Genomic DNA, 12,502 nt, shown 5'->3' with positions numbered 1-12,502 from the left:
GAATAAACTGTGATGTTTTAGAAGAATATACAATCAATGCAGGCCTTTTAGACAATTGGATACACAATATATAATAATCAGCTACTGTGCATATATGAACATGTAGCTACAGTACATCAAAAAACAAGCTTTTTATGTCAGTTTTATGCTAAGATCTGATTACAATACCAAGTACAATTCCTAATAAGGAGTGTTTCTATGACACTTACTGTATATGCAAATCCTGTTTAATCATCTATTTAATCTTGAACAATTATTCAGTGTTTGCACTGTTTTACAAAGTACTGTTAGTATATTAGGAATGTTCAGGCCACCGTGGTAAAACTCTAAGGCCGCTGTTCAAGTACTAGTCACTCTGATGATCAGCACACAAGCTTTGACTGCTGTGGGCCTGTAGAATTGCAGAGGAGAATCTCACTGCTTCAGCACAGGCAACTCTCTGGGTTTAAAGAAGGCCTGGGACATTCCCATAGCATAGATATACACCTTGGAGTCCACAATGATTTTCTCTTTTTGCAGTAACACTAGAAGAAAGAAAAAGGAACAACATAAGGTTTAGTACATCAAAGCAAAATCTAACAAATTGAGTGAAAATCATACAAAATGAATACTGAATAAATAGGTCATTTACACCGGAGGTCGAAAGTTTGGAATAAGAATTTTTTTCTTTTTTCTGTTATGCTTACCAAGGCTTAATTTATTTGATAAAAAAATACAGTAAAATGATTGCATTTTAAATAACTGTTTTTGATTTGAATATATTTTAAAATGTAATTTATTCCTGTGATGGTAAAGCTGAATTTTCAGCATCATTACTCCAGTCTTCAATGTCACATGACCCTTCAGAAATCATTCTATTGTGCGGATTTACTGCTCAAGAAACATTTATTGTTATTTTCAGTGTCGAAAACCATTTTTACTGCTTAACATTTTTGTGGAAACCGTGATTAATTTTTTTTCAGGACGCTTTGATGAATAGAGAGTTTAAAAGAACAGCATTTATTTGAAATATAAATCTTTTGTAATATCATAAATGTCTTTACTGGCACTTGAACCAATTTAGCGCATCCTTGTTGAATATAAGCTTCTTTTTTTAAAGATTGAGCTTACCCTAACCTTTTAAATAGTAGTGCATCACAGTTTACACAAACTATTAAGCAGCACAACTGTTTTAAACACTGATATTAATAGCAATAATAAGAATAAAAGTAAATCAGCATATTAGAATGATTTCTGAAGGATCATGTGACACTGAAGCCTGGAGTAATGATGCTGAGAATTTGGTCTTACCATCACAGGAATAAATAATATTTGATAATATATTTAAATAGAAAACTGTCATTTTAAATAGTAATAATATTTCTGTTTTTACTGTAATTTTAGATTATTCTTACTCAGCATAAGAGACTTGAGCTTCAGCTTTTATTTATTAATACAGTTATTCATAACCAATGGACATGGTTATAAACTAAAAAATTATGCATTTCTCATCAGTAAGAAATCCACTCACCGTCGATTTTTTGCTGGAATTCATCCAAAGGTAGAAGAACAACCTCCACAAATTCTGGAGACAAAATACATTTTCAGAAAAATAAAATAATAATAATAAATAAAACATTATCAAATAATGGTGACTTATTTTTTAACTGGAAAACAAATACATACCTCCATCACCTAGACATGCACAATGGAGAAAAAAAGGAAAAAATTAATAGCTCTGAATTAATTTCAAACACATTATGTTTCAATAACAGGAAATGATTCTTCACTCACCCAGCTGCTGAGTGGGGTTTATATTTTTACTGTCATCTCCGTTAATATGTACCATCACGATCTGTGTGGTGCAGTTAGACAAGCCTGGGTCTAAACATGTGACTAAAAGACAGAAAAAAAGACAGAAAGATATTAAAATCCATAAGTTATCAGCATATAGTCAAGTATACACACACATGACAGCAGTTGTACCTGGGGTGATGCCCACGACCTCCCCTTTGTAACCCGTCTCCTCCTTTAGTTCTCTCAAAGCAGCCGCTTCAGCACTCTCATTGTCATCAATCAGACCTGAAATATTCATACAGAGCGAATAATCAATGGTTAATTTATTTTATATAAACTATTATAGGCTGTACAAACCTAAAGCAGAGTGGCATCATCAGACCTGCAGGAAACTCCAGTACGTTGCATCCCAAGGGTGGACGAAACTGCTTCACCATGACGACACAGTCTTTATGCAGGGTCCGCTTCAGAAGGGCTATGATTCCCACACCTTACAATATTTATAGAGCATTAAAGCATGAACAAAGTTCCAAATGAATGTGTGTGAGAGTGTCTGGAAGCACACACACCGTCAGCTGCACTGTTGGCTACTCGGGTTGTTCTCTTTGCGGTTTCCCATGTTCTGAGGGGACAGAGATCCACAAAAGATATTCCAGTTAAATGTCTAGTAAGATAGCATCTGTCTGTTTATCTATATGTATGTATGTATGACATGTATGTATGTGTGTATCTGTCTGTCTGCCCGGCCGGCTGTCTGTCTGTACATTGATGTCTCTTTCTGTATATGAATCCATTCGTCTGTCTATCTATCTATCTATCTAGAAATTATTCCAAAAATAAACATTAGGCTGTTTGACGGAATTAAACCAGATTATTCCAATTATTATCTATCCAACTACCTGGCTATCTAACTAGAAATAACCAGTCAGAGTATTATCATCATGTCCACTCCACTCAGTCCAGAGGTCACACATCACTCACACATCACTCACACACAGTCGCAGATCAATACCTGGTGCTTCCAGAGGGATCCACATATGTGGTCTTCTCAAGCTTCACCCAGTTTCCACTTGCTATCAGCTAACAAGAGCACATATTTTAGTGTTTAAGAGCACTTGGTAACAACAACTGGGTGTTTACATGATGGCAAAATGTAACATGTTTATTTTACTGTTGATTTAAGACAGATTCTTACCTCCTCTTTGATTACATGAGGTTCAGTAGTGGCTTTCTTTGGAGAGCTCATCTTGTGTCTATTGTGTTAATTCTGCACTTGCAAAAGAAATTAAGTTACAGGGCACAGCGCACGATGTTTTCATGATGATGACCATAGTCTATTTCAACTGGTTAATACTCAAAAAGGTAACGGGAGATCTGTCTAAATCGTTTGAATTAGCGGGGTACTTACCAGACAAATCCGAGAGGATATTAAAAATAGATCACAGTGATCTAGCCCGAGAAAGTAGTGATGGTGCTGATTAGTTAGTTTTCTTTCATGTAGTCACGTGTTCAATGAACATCTGCCCACTTGTGTGCAGCTTAAACAGTTCCTCCTCTTGTACGTTGCATCATGTTCTCGTTGTATACATTACGTTGTTAACCTGGCCACTTAAATTCAAAAATAAAAACTATGATTGAACATAAATCTTCCTTAAAGTATTAAAAACACAGAATTGTTACAAAACAAAGCACATTTATAAATCGGAACTGCTGTAGTAACTAACGTTAGTTCCATAGTTATACCGGAATGTTTTTGAGGTTGCGCAGATTACCAGTGTAGTTTCAGGCAGCATGAAGAAGGAGCAGGTTGTAAACTGTCAGTTTTCTGTTTGGTATTCTTTATTCAAGAAACACACTATTAAGAGGTAAGAGAGTTATTTGCACAGTGGGTTTAATAATATTTAATGATCGCGTAAACTCAGAAAGAGTCCAAACATCGAGCGCTGTAGAAAAAGTACGTTACCATATAAAATTATGGTAATGATGCAGCCATGGGCATTTACCATGGTGCTACCATGGTTTTGGAATGAAATTTTGGAAATGCGTATTAGTACTGCCATGTTTTTATTTATTTTTTGTATATTTTTTTTGTATTTGAATATGAATATAACGTTATGGCAAAATATGATTCAATTTCTGTACTGTAATCTCTCTCTCTCTCTCTCTCTCTCTCTCTCTCTCTCTCTCTCTCTCTCTGTGTGTGTGTGTGTGAATAAAGCTTAGAATAATGATGGACCTTGCGGTTTATATGCTAAAGTATTTTTGTTAGTGTGCTGTTGTAATTAAGTATTTAGTGCTGGTTATTTTCTCTTTTTCAGCTTGATACTACCTATACCTCAAAATGTAATCGATTACTTATTAGATGATGGGACACTTGTGGTTTCTGGCAGGTGAGATTTGGTATTGAACAAACAATTGAAACAGTTTCTGTTCTTGACAGGTTATCAAGGATGTATTATTGTCTCTCTTTATAGTGAGAACAACAATTTGCAAACACAGGCGAACAACAGTGACTCAGATGAGGAGGACATTCAGGTATGTGTGTGGATGTTCGAAATACAAGCACATTTAGATATCTCGTATACAACTCAACCAGTTTCCTGATCTCTTGCTTTTGTTTTCCAGTGGACTGACGATGAAACCACAACAACAGTTACGGTGCGTCTCGTTCCTCTCAGCCGGTCAAAGCTGAGCTGATCTGATATAGTTGTGCAGGTACTAAATTGTGTGTATCTTCCACAGGCCCCAGAATTCCCAGAGTTCAATGTAAAGGTGCAGGAGGCCATAAATGTTCTGGGCGGATGCGTCTTCCCAAAACTGAACTGGAGCGCCCCTCGGGTGAGTAGATTTTACTCCCAATTGTATTTCATACATATGAATGTATAATACTCATTATACCCTTCATCTTTTTGTCTTCCTTCTCAGGACGCTAACTGGATTGCCCTGAACAGTTCCTTGCAATGTCAGAGTCTAAGCGACATCTTCCTCCTCTTCAAAAGTTCAGATTTCATCACACATGACCTCACACAGCCGTAAGTCTCTCACACAGATGCATAAAGGCTGAAATTTCCCGTTCCCATCAAGCTCTGTGTGATTTGATTTTTCTTCTTAAGAAATTCAAGAAAGCTGGTTGGTTGAAGTAATAATTTTGTACATCCTTTGGCAGATTCCTCCATTGTAGTGATGATTCTCCAGACCCAACCATAAACTATGAGGTACAGAAAACACAATAGTCAAGCATACTATTATCAATATGCACCATTCAGATATTTTTGTTCCATAGAACACCATTATATTATATTATATTATTATTCAAAAGTTTGGGGCCTGTAAGTTTATTTTTTACTTAAAAAAAAAAAATTATTGTAATCACTACCTCAGCAAGAACATTATTAATAACAATACATGTATTGGTCAAGTTATTGTACAATGTTATTGTTAATAATGTCATTATTATTTTTAACAGCAAATCTGTATATTAGAATGATTTCTGAAGGAGCTTGTGACACTGAAGACTGGAGTAATGATGCTGAAAATTCAGCTAAAAATCACAAAATATTTTATATTTATACTATATTATTTTTATATTAAAATAGAAGTAATATTAAATGTTTAGTAATATTTCACATGTGACATTGTTTTTACTGTATTTTTCAAATAAATGCATAAGAGACAAAAACATAAATCTTACCAACCCCAAACTTTTGAATGTTACATTAGATTAGATTTGATTATACCACAATGAAACCAGATGGATAATCCTTAAATATCTCTTCATTTAATAAATACTATTAAATAATAAATAGTTTCTCTGTGGGACTTTTTTTGTGCAGTTGGTTTTGAGAAAATGGAGCGAGCTCATTCCAGGAGGAGAATTCCGTTGCTTTGTGAAAGAGAATAAACTAATTGGTATGAACATCCTGCATTTATTAAACTAATATGTGAATATTCTGTTTCGAATGTAATGCTTTTAATCGAATGTATTGTATAATATAATGTAGCATGTGATAATCTTTTGTTTTTTAGCGATCTGTCAGAGAGATTACACACAACATTACCATCACATCGCCAAACAAGAGGCCAGCATCTCCTCATCTATCCTGAAATTCTTCAGAGACCACATCCAATACCAGTTCCCAGATGAGGACTGTGAGTGTATCAATGTGGAGGACAAAATATGTCTTATTTTTTTAAAAGTTACATTACATATGTTCATTAACAATATTCTCTTTTTTTTCCAGTTGTCCTGGATGTTTACAGAGACAGCTCGGTAAGGTTTTTATGAATGCAAATTTTACATTTAAATGTGTAATTTACTGTTTTGCAATGTTAGATTGTACTCTGAGGTTTAGTGTCCATCAGGATTTATCAAAATTCTAGTAGACCCTAAAAACAAAATCGAGACTTTGAAAAAGGGGATAATATGGCCTCTTTAATGATTCAACTCAAGTGTATTTACAAGACTGCACAAACCTTAAATAAGCGCCTTCATATAAAAAAAGTCTGTTTTTCTAAAGGGACGTGTGTGGTTGATTGACTTCAACCCATTTGGTGATGTCACAGACTCTTTGCTTTTCACATGGGAGGAGCTAACATCTGGCAAAAATCTCTCAGCCAATCAGACGCAAGAGGACACAACACAGCAGGTTGTTTATACTTGAAAATGGTGCCCATTATACATCAAACCCTGTTCAAATGTATTTCACTGGCAGTATTTTAAAAGACAAAAGTGCTGTGTTTTATAAATGGAATGCATACCATATTTTATTAGGACGGACCTGCGTTTCGATGCACCACCAGTGAGGTCACGGTGCAGCCCAGCCCATGTCTGTCCTACAGAATCCCACGAGACTTCCTGGACCTGACCACAGGGGAAGATGCCTATAAACTCATTGATTTTCTTAAGCTGGTGAGTGAGATAAGGTTAAAACGAGGACCTCTGTAGAAAAAGAGAGGGATATTACACACCAGCTTCATTTATGCAGCAGAACATGAGAATATCAACCGTATTCAATATAGAGAGCTGGCGAACCCGTTTTTCGTGTTGTTGATCGATCTCCATCGATAGAGTATACGCTTCTTTTATGTACGATAGTAAGTCATTATATGTAGTCAAATAAAATTTGTTGGCAATTCTGGTTTGATCATATATTTTCACAAACGTATGTTTTGATTGTCAATCTTCTTAGGCAAATTGTGAGACAGCTCTAGTATCTGAACCAATCGGATTGTAGTTTTTAACGTCATTAAAAATACTAACCAATCACAGACGGCCAGGCTAGGACCCCGAAAGGGGCGGGAGTTATATAGCGGTAATGTTGTGTTGTGGGCCTATATTTATATATCTAACATAAATAAGACACTTTATCTTGGATATGGAGTGTTGTGTGCATGTTAGTAGCTGTACATCAAATAACATCATACCCTTTTCACTAACAAGTTGGATCAAGTTTGTACAATACTCTAAAGAGCATTGTACAAACTTGACCCAACTTGTTAGTGAAAAGGGTATGATGTTTGTTTATGTACAGCTAGTAACATGCACACAACACTCCATATCCAAGATAAAGTGTCTTATTTTTGAGGGATCTCAAAAATAAGACAAGTGACAAATAAGACAAGACAAAAATAAGTGTCTTATTTTAAGTGTCCCTTTTTGGGGGGTTTGTATTGTAAAAAAGCTTTTGTATTTAAATTTAAAAGCTTTTTTACAATACAAATCCCCCAAAAAGCTGTGGAAAAATATGAACAGAAGACCACATTCCAGATGTGTCAATTCATGTTGGCTACCATAGAGAATGCTACATGCAGTACGCTAACAAAATAAATATTGAGAGAGCCAGCAAGAAGAAATAAGACAGTACCAGAAGTTGAAGGTTTGTAAGGCAGCTTTATAGTGGTTAAGTGTAGTTTTTAGACCTCATACGTTTGGATAAATCATGGTATAAATGCTTAGAATCCTTTTTAACCCCAAACATAAATTATTGATATTTACATCTCAGAAATAGTGAAAAAACATACATATATAATTATATAATGTAATAACATATATATTAAGTTAATAATTATATATTTATTCTTATAAAAGTTAATATGTATTATCTTAGCATGACTATCTTTATAACTTAATGACAATTCAACTATTTTGGTCAAGCAGGCTTTAGTAGTAATATATATAATGGTAGAACATATCATATTAACAACAATAAATAGATCCCTCTGAAACTATGCACACAAAAAATAAACCCTGCCCATGTAAACCCTGCCAGGCCAGACCATGGATGTATTAAGAGAAAGGCCAGACATAGCCCTGTGTCTTAATTGGCATTTTAGTCAAGGTAAACTAATAAAAGGATTCTATAGACACAGCAACATCTAGTACACACATTTTTCAACATATAGCGACTGAAAATGTGCTCCAATTTTAATAATAAAAGCATAACATTCAAGTGGTTATCCAACTTGATAATCAGCTTGTAGTTGCAGTACCTGAAAATAAGGCAGACATTTTTTGAAAATTTATGTCATGGGTAATTAATACACTAAACACTTGAAGATAAAATATACAACATTAAGGATAAATATTGTAATGCTATTTAATACATGGTATTTCTTCCATGACTAGCTATTAGGATATCTGCTGTTGATGTAAAACTATTTAATACATGTTATCACTTCCATGCCTAGCTATTAGGTGATGTAGCTAGTAGATGTAAATTTATATGATAAATGTTATCTTTTCCACTTTAATCTCTGTCTAGTAATCGTCTTTCATATCCTAATTTACGGCGCTACAGCCTGATAGAATAACTGTGTTTACGTTAACATGCACTGCTAAAATTACATCTAGCTAACGTTTACATGCTAACACGTTAGCTCTGTATCTCCTCAAAACAAATGTTTTCTTCTCTGTGATCTGTATGTCATTTCTAACAAGTGTTAATGGTTTACAGAGTTCATGCACTAAGCTAACATTATAAGACAGGTATAAAAAGCAGTATTTACCGGAGCCATTACACCTGGAATCTTGGATGCCTCTGTTAATGTTTCTCGACTTCGGATAGGATTCCTGCTGGGAAATGTTTGATTGTGTAGATTTCGTTAGAGAAGATTTTATGGTGTGAACTCATGGATTTGGATAGCTAGCTAGAGAACACATTTGCAACGCTAACCCTACAGTCGTGGTAATGGCACTATATTTTGAACGAATACTATCAGACGTTAGTCACGTGACGATAGAATTAGTTTTTTGATTGGTTAGATGTATAGTGCTCCCTCGTGTTTGCCTAATCCGTTTATTAAACGTAAATTTAGTTTTCAAAAAAAATATGATCGAGTTGACACTGCCAACAAGCGGATACGTGTTCAGAAAAAAATTATTTAGTTTATGTGAAAAAAGCAGCTACTCTATCCTCGAGAATCTATCTTTTCAAAAACTAAAGCAGATAGCAGCGTTTGGCCCACCGTCTAGTAGCCGAAGTGACTCACTTAAAAGTGCCTGTATGCTCTTTCGAATATTTCCTTTCATGCAGTGTGTAATATAGCTTTTTGTGAATGTAAAAGATCGGCAAAGATCAAAGAGTTTGATAAATGGAGTTATGTCTCCCAAAAGAAAGAACCCATTCTGAACTGCATGAAACGAGTCGTCAGAAATGTAACGTAGGTTTGTAACAAATTTGCATAATGCCGGACCGCAAACAACTTTTCCATCATTTGTATCATTGTTGTAAGCGGCATTCCAATCACAACAGACGGGGCCATCTGACCAATCAGAGCAGAGCAGGCTCTCAGAAAGGTGGAGTTTAGAGAGACCGAATCCTTTATCGAACCGTTTCAGACACTGTGAGATAAGATGCTGCAAATCTATATTATGAGAAAATTAAAGTGTTTTTTTTTTACCTTGAATCCATGTAAACCTATTGTAGATTTACCAAATTAGGAACATATAAAATTGGATAAAGGGAGCACTTTAAATATCCAGAGCTCAACATTTTGACTGTGTGAATATTGCTGATTTTACACTTGTATTTCTTTCCTTCCTCTGTAATTACAGAAGAGGGGGCAGCAGGAGGAGGAGGAGTCTGATGCAGAAGGGGAGGGGCCTCAGTAGTAAACAGGAAGTGCTGGGTATCAGTGCGGCTCTCCTGCAGTGTACTTCCAGCTCTGCTTGAATAGACCTGTCTGTATTTTTCAAGTGAACTGGACGATTTTGATTGGCTTCTTCAGGGTTAAAATTGTATTGAAGTAGGCCTACCAAACTTTATCGGAAGGTCTCATTACTGTATATAAGGAGATGCTGACCCAGGAAGTCCCTGTCAAATGCTTAAGAGGCTTCTGTATTGCAGAAGACATTTTTATGCTTTCTATCTGCAGTAGTGCTCGCACACATAACAAATTCAAAGTGCAATAGTTGTGTTATGAATAAAAATGTATATTAATAAAAAAAATGGTTTCTGTGTTAATTATACGTTAAAATCGGCAAATTAACTATCTCCATTATGAGAACAAACTGTTTTTTTTTTTGTTCAAGAATGATTTTTTGGCATCCACGTGGGGGCACCAGATACCAGAGAACTGTGTGCAAGAATAAGCTGTATCGCAAAGTAACTCTCGGTCAAACTTTTAATAGTTAGTAAGGTAGTTGTTAAGTAGGATTAAAGGATGTAGAATATGGTCATGCAGAATAAGTCATTAATATGTGCTTTATAAATACTAATGAACAGCCAATATCCTACTAATATACAGTATGCAAATAAGCAACTAGTTCATAGTGAATATTGGACCCTGAACTAAAGTGTTACCAATTTTTTTAAGGTGTCCTTGTTACAGTGTATTTATATATTTATTTAAGTTGTGAATAGTATTACTTACATTAACAATATGTACTTAATATAGGATTAGGGTTTGGTTTAGGGTTAGTTGCATGTAATCATAATGTATTGTATGTTGCATGTACTTAATGTAGTCATTACATCGTTATAACTACAGTAAGTACGTGCAACATATGTAACTAGGACAATGTAAAATAAAATGTTGCCAAACTTTCTCTTAAATCTTATTTTAAGAGCAAAATGAGTATTTTGAAAATGAGTGAAAGAGAATCTTGTTAATTCAGAGTTGGAAAACATGGAAATATCAAGAAATTTGATTTCCAGGCCTTGCAATTTAATACAATCTTCCGATGGCATGGACATTTGTGTAGTGCCAAGATAATTTTCTAGTTCAGTTTTCTGCTTGGCATTAAAATATTTCATCAACTGTTTTGTGAAGTTCTCCATAAAATTATTATTAAATCCTTATCTAGTAATCATAAGCAACTGAAAAATTTATTGAAAAGACATCAAAAGGTTTTGGAATACTGTTAAATACAGTCTCGAAAATGTATTATAGAAAGGCAATATGCACAATATATGTTAACACTTTATATAATAAGGTTCTATACGTTAACATTGCTAAAGCTAACACAAAATAATAAACAAAACTGTTGTAGCATGTGGGTTAATGTCAATTTATACATAATTTATTTTTAACATTAGCCTAGGAAAATTGTCAACCTTTATTCAAATATCATACAAATTTTGTTTGTGATAACGCAATGAAACAATCCAAAATGTGCAGAATTATTATCATTATTTTTTTTACCAGGTTGTCATGCAAAATAATTATGAACACATGCAAAAACCAGAGAGAACCAACTAAATTTTAATAATTCATTATGTGGTAGTCAATGAATGCTTTTTCCTGCATGTTTTTCTATGCATTTTTATTTGCATATAAATAAAACCAGTAGTTCTGCCTTATAATTTTGTCAGATAAATACCTTAGTCAAGTTTAGTGTTTTGTTCTTCCCTCTTATTTAAAATATGTGTGATTATATTGATGGTTTAATCTACTATATTACGCCACTACTGTATTGGGAACAAAAATATATTTAACAATGAACAATAGTATAGTTATTAGTGCTGTCAAATCGATTAATCGCAATTAATCTCACCTAACATAAAAGATTTTGTTTAAATAATATGTGTGTGTGTGTGTGTGTGTGTATATATTTATATATAATATTTATACGTGTGTGTGTGTGTGTGTGTGTGTGTGTGTGTGTGTGTGTGTGTGTGTGTGTGTGTAAACTGTATACACGCACATAATTATACATATATAAATATAATATATGCACACACATTATGTAAAAAAAAGTTTATGTTATATCTATGTTATATATATAACTGTTTATGCGAATAATCGTGATTAACCGATTTGACAGCAGTAATGTTTATATATTAAATTAACATTAACCTAAGTTAATAAATGCTGTTAAAAATTTGCTATCTTTTATGATACCCATTGTTAACCAATTAAACCTTTTTGTAAAGTAACGTGCAATGTTCAAAGTCCACTTATTTTGGTGTATTTAATGGGATGAACAAGTCCATTCAAATTAGACTTTAATTTGAATTTAACATATGAACAACTACCAGTGAGCATGTCTATATTAGCATTTTTTGCAAGATTTGGCAATGCTTCCTAATGACTGACTAACCAAATGCTCAAGTGGACACAGGAGGTGGAGGGGGAGGGGGTAACTGTCAGATCAAACTGCTTAGATTTGCTGACTCAGTCAGAGCTAAAGAGTGAAAGAGGGAAAGAGAGAGACAAAATGGAAAGGGAGGGGCAGATTTTACAGAGCCGAGAAACTGCAGTGGTTTGCAGCTGGAATACTCATGAG

At 34.3% G+C, this 12,502-nt stretch overlaps 2 protein-coding genes across 2 annotated transcripts; one reads left to right on the top strand and one right to left on the bottom strand.

The window, feature by feature from the left end:
• Window positions 1–285: 285 nt before the first annotated feature.
• On the bottom strand, window positions 286–3,037 carry nudt5 (nudix (nucleoside diphosphate linked moiety X)-type motif 5). The gene is made up of 9 exons (XM_077234953.1): window positions 2,972–3,037; window positions 2,789–2,856; window positions 2,346–2,398; window positions 2,159–2,266; window positions 1,966–2,061; window positions 1,774–1,875; window positions 1,666–1,674; window positions 1,511–1,564; window positions 286–524 (listed from the first exon to the last, which is right to left on the bottom strand). The coding sequence occupies exons 1-9, from the start codon at window positions 3,020–3,022 to the stop codon at window positions 415–417; spliced, it is 651 nt and encodes a 216-aa protein (XP_077091068.1). The 5' UTR covers window positions 3,023–3,037; the 3' UTR covers window positions 286–414.
• A 471-nt stretch (window positions 3,038–3,508) lies between these two features.
• On the top strand, window positions 3,509–10,223 carry cdc123 (cell division cycle 123 homolog (S. cerevisiae)). The gene is made up of 13 exons (XM_077234952.1): window positions 3,509–3,641; window positions 4,095–4,166; window positions 4,251–4,311; window positions 4,402–4,434; window positions 4,519–4,614; window positions 4,702–4,808; window positions 4,943–4,991; window positions 5,610–5,685; window positions 5,803–5,925; window positions 6,018–6,046; window positions 6,294–6,422; window positions 6,548–6,685; window positions 9,830–10,223. The coding sequence occupies exons 1-13, from the start codon at window positions 3,568–3,570 to the stop codon at window positions 9,884–9,886; spliced, it is 1,044 nt and encodes a 347-aa protein (XP_077091067.1). The 5' UTR covers window positions 3,509–3,567; the 3' UTR covers window positions 9,887–10,223.
• Window positions 10,224–12,502: the final 2,279 nt, after the last annotated feature.

Source organism: Siphateles boraxobius, unplaced genomic scaffold (assembly GCF_051911475.1).
Source record: "Siphateles boraxobius isolate OS27281-9 unplaced genomic scaffold, OSU_SipBor_1 19, whole genome shotgun sequence".
In the NCBI taxonomy this organism is placed as follows: Eukaryota; Metazoa; Chordata; class Actinopteri; order Cypriniformes; family Leuciscidae; genus Siphateles; species Siphateles boraxobius.
This window is presented reverse-complemented; position numbering and strand designations above follow the sequence as displayed.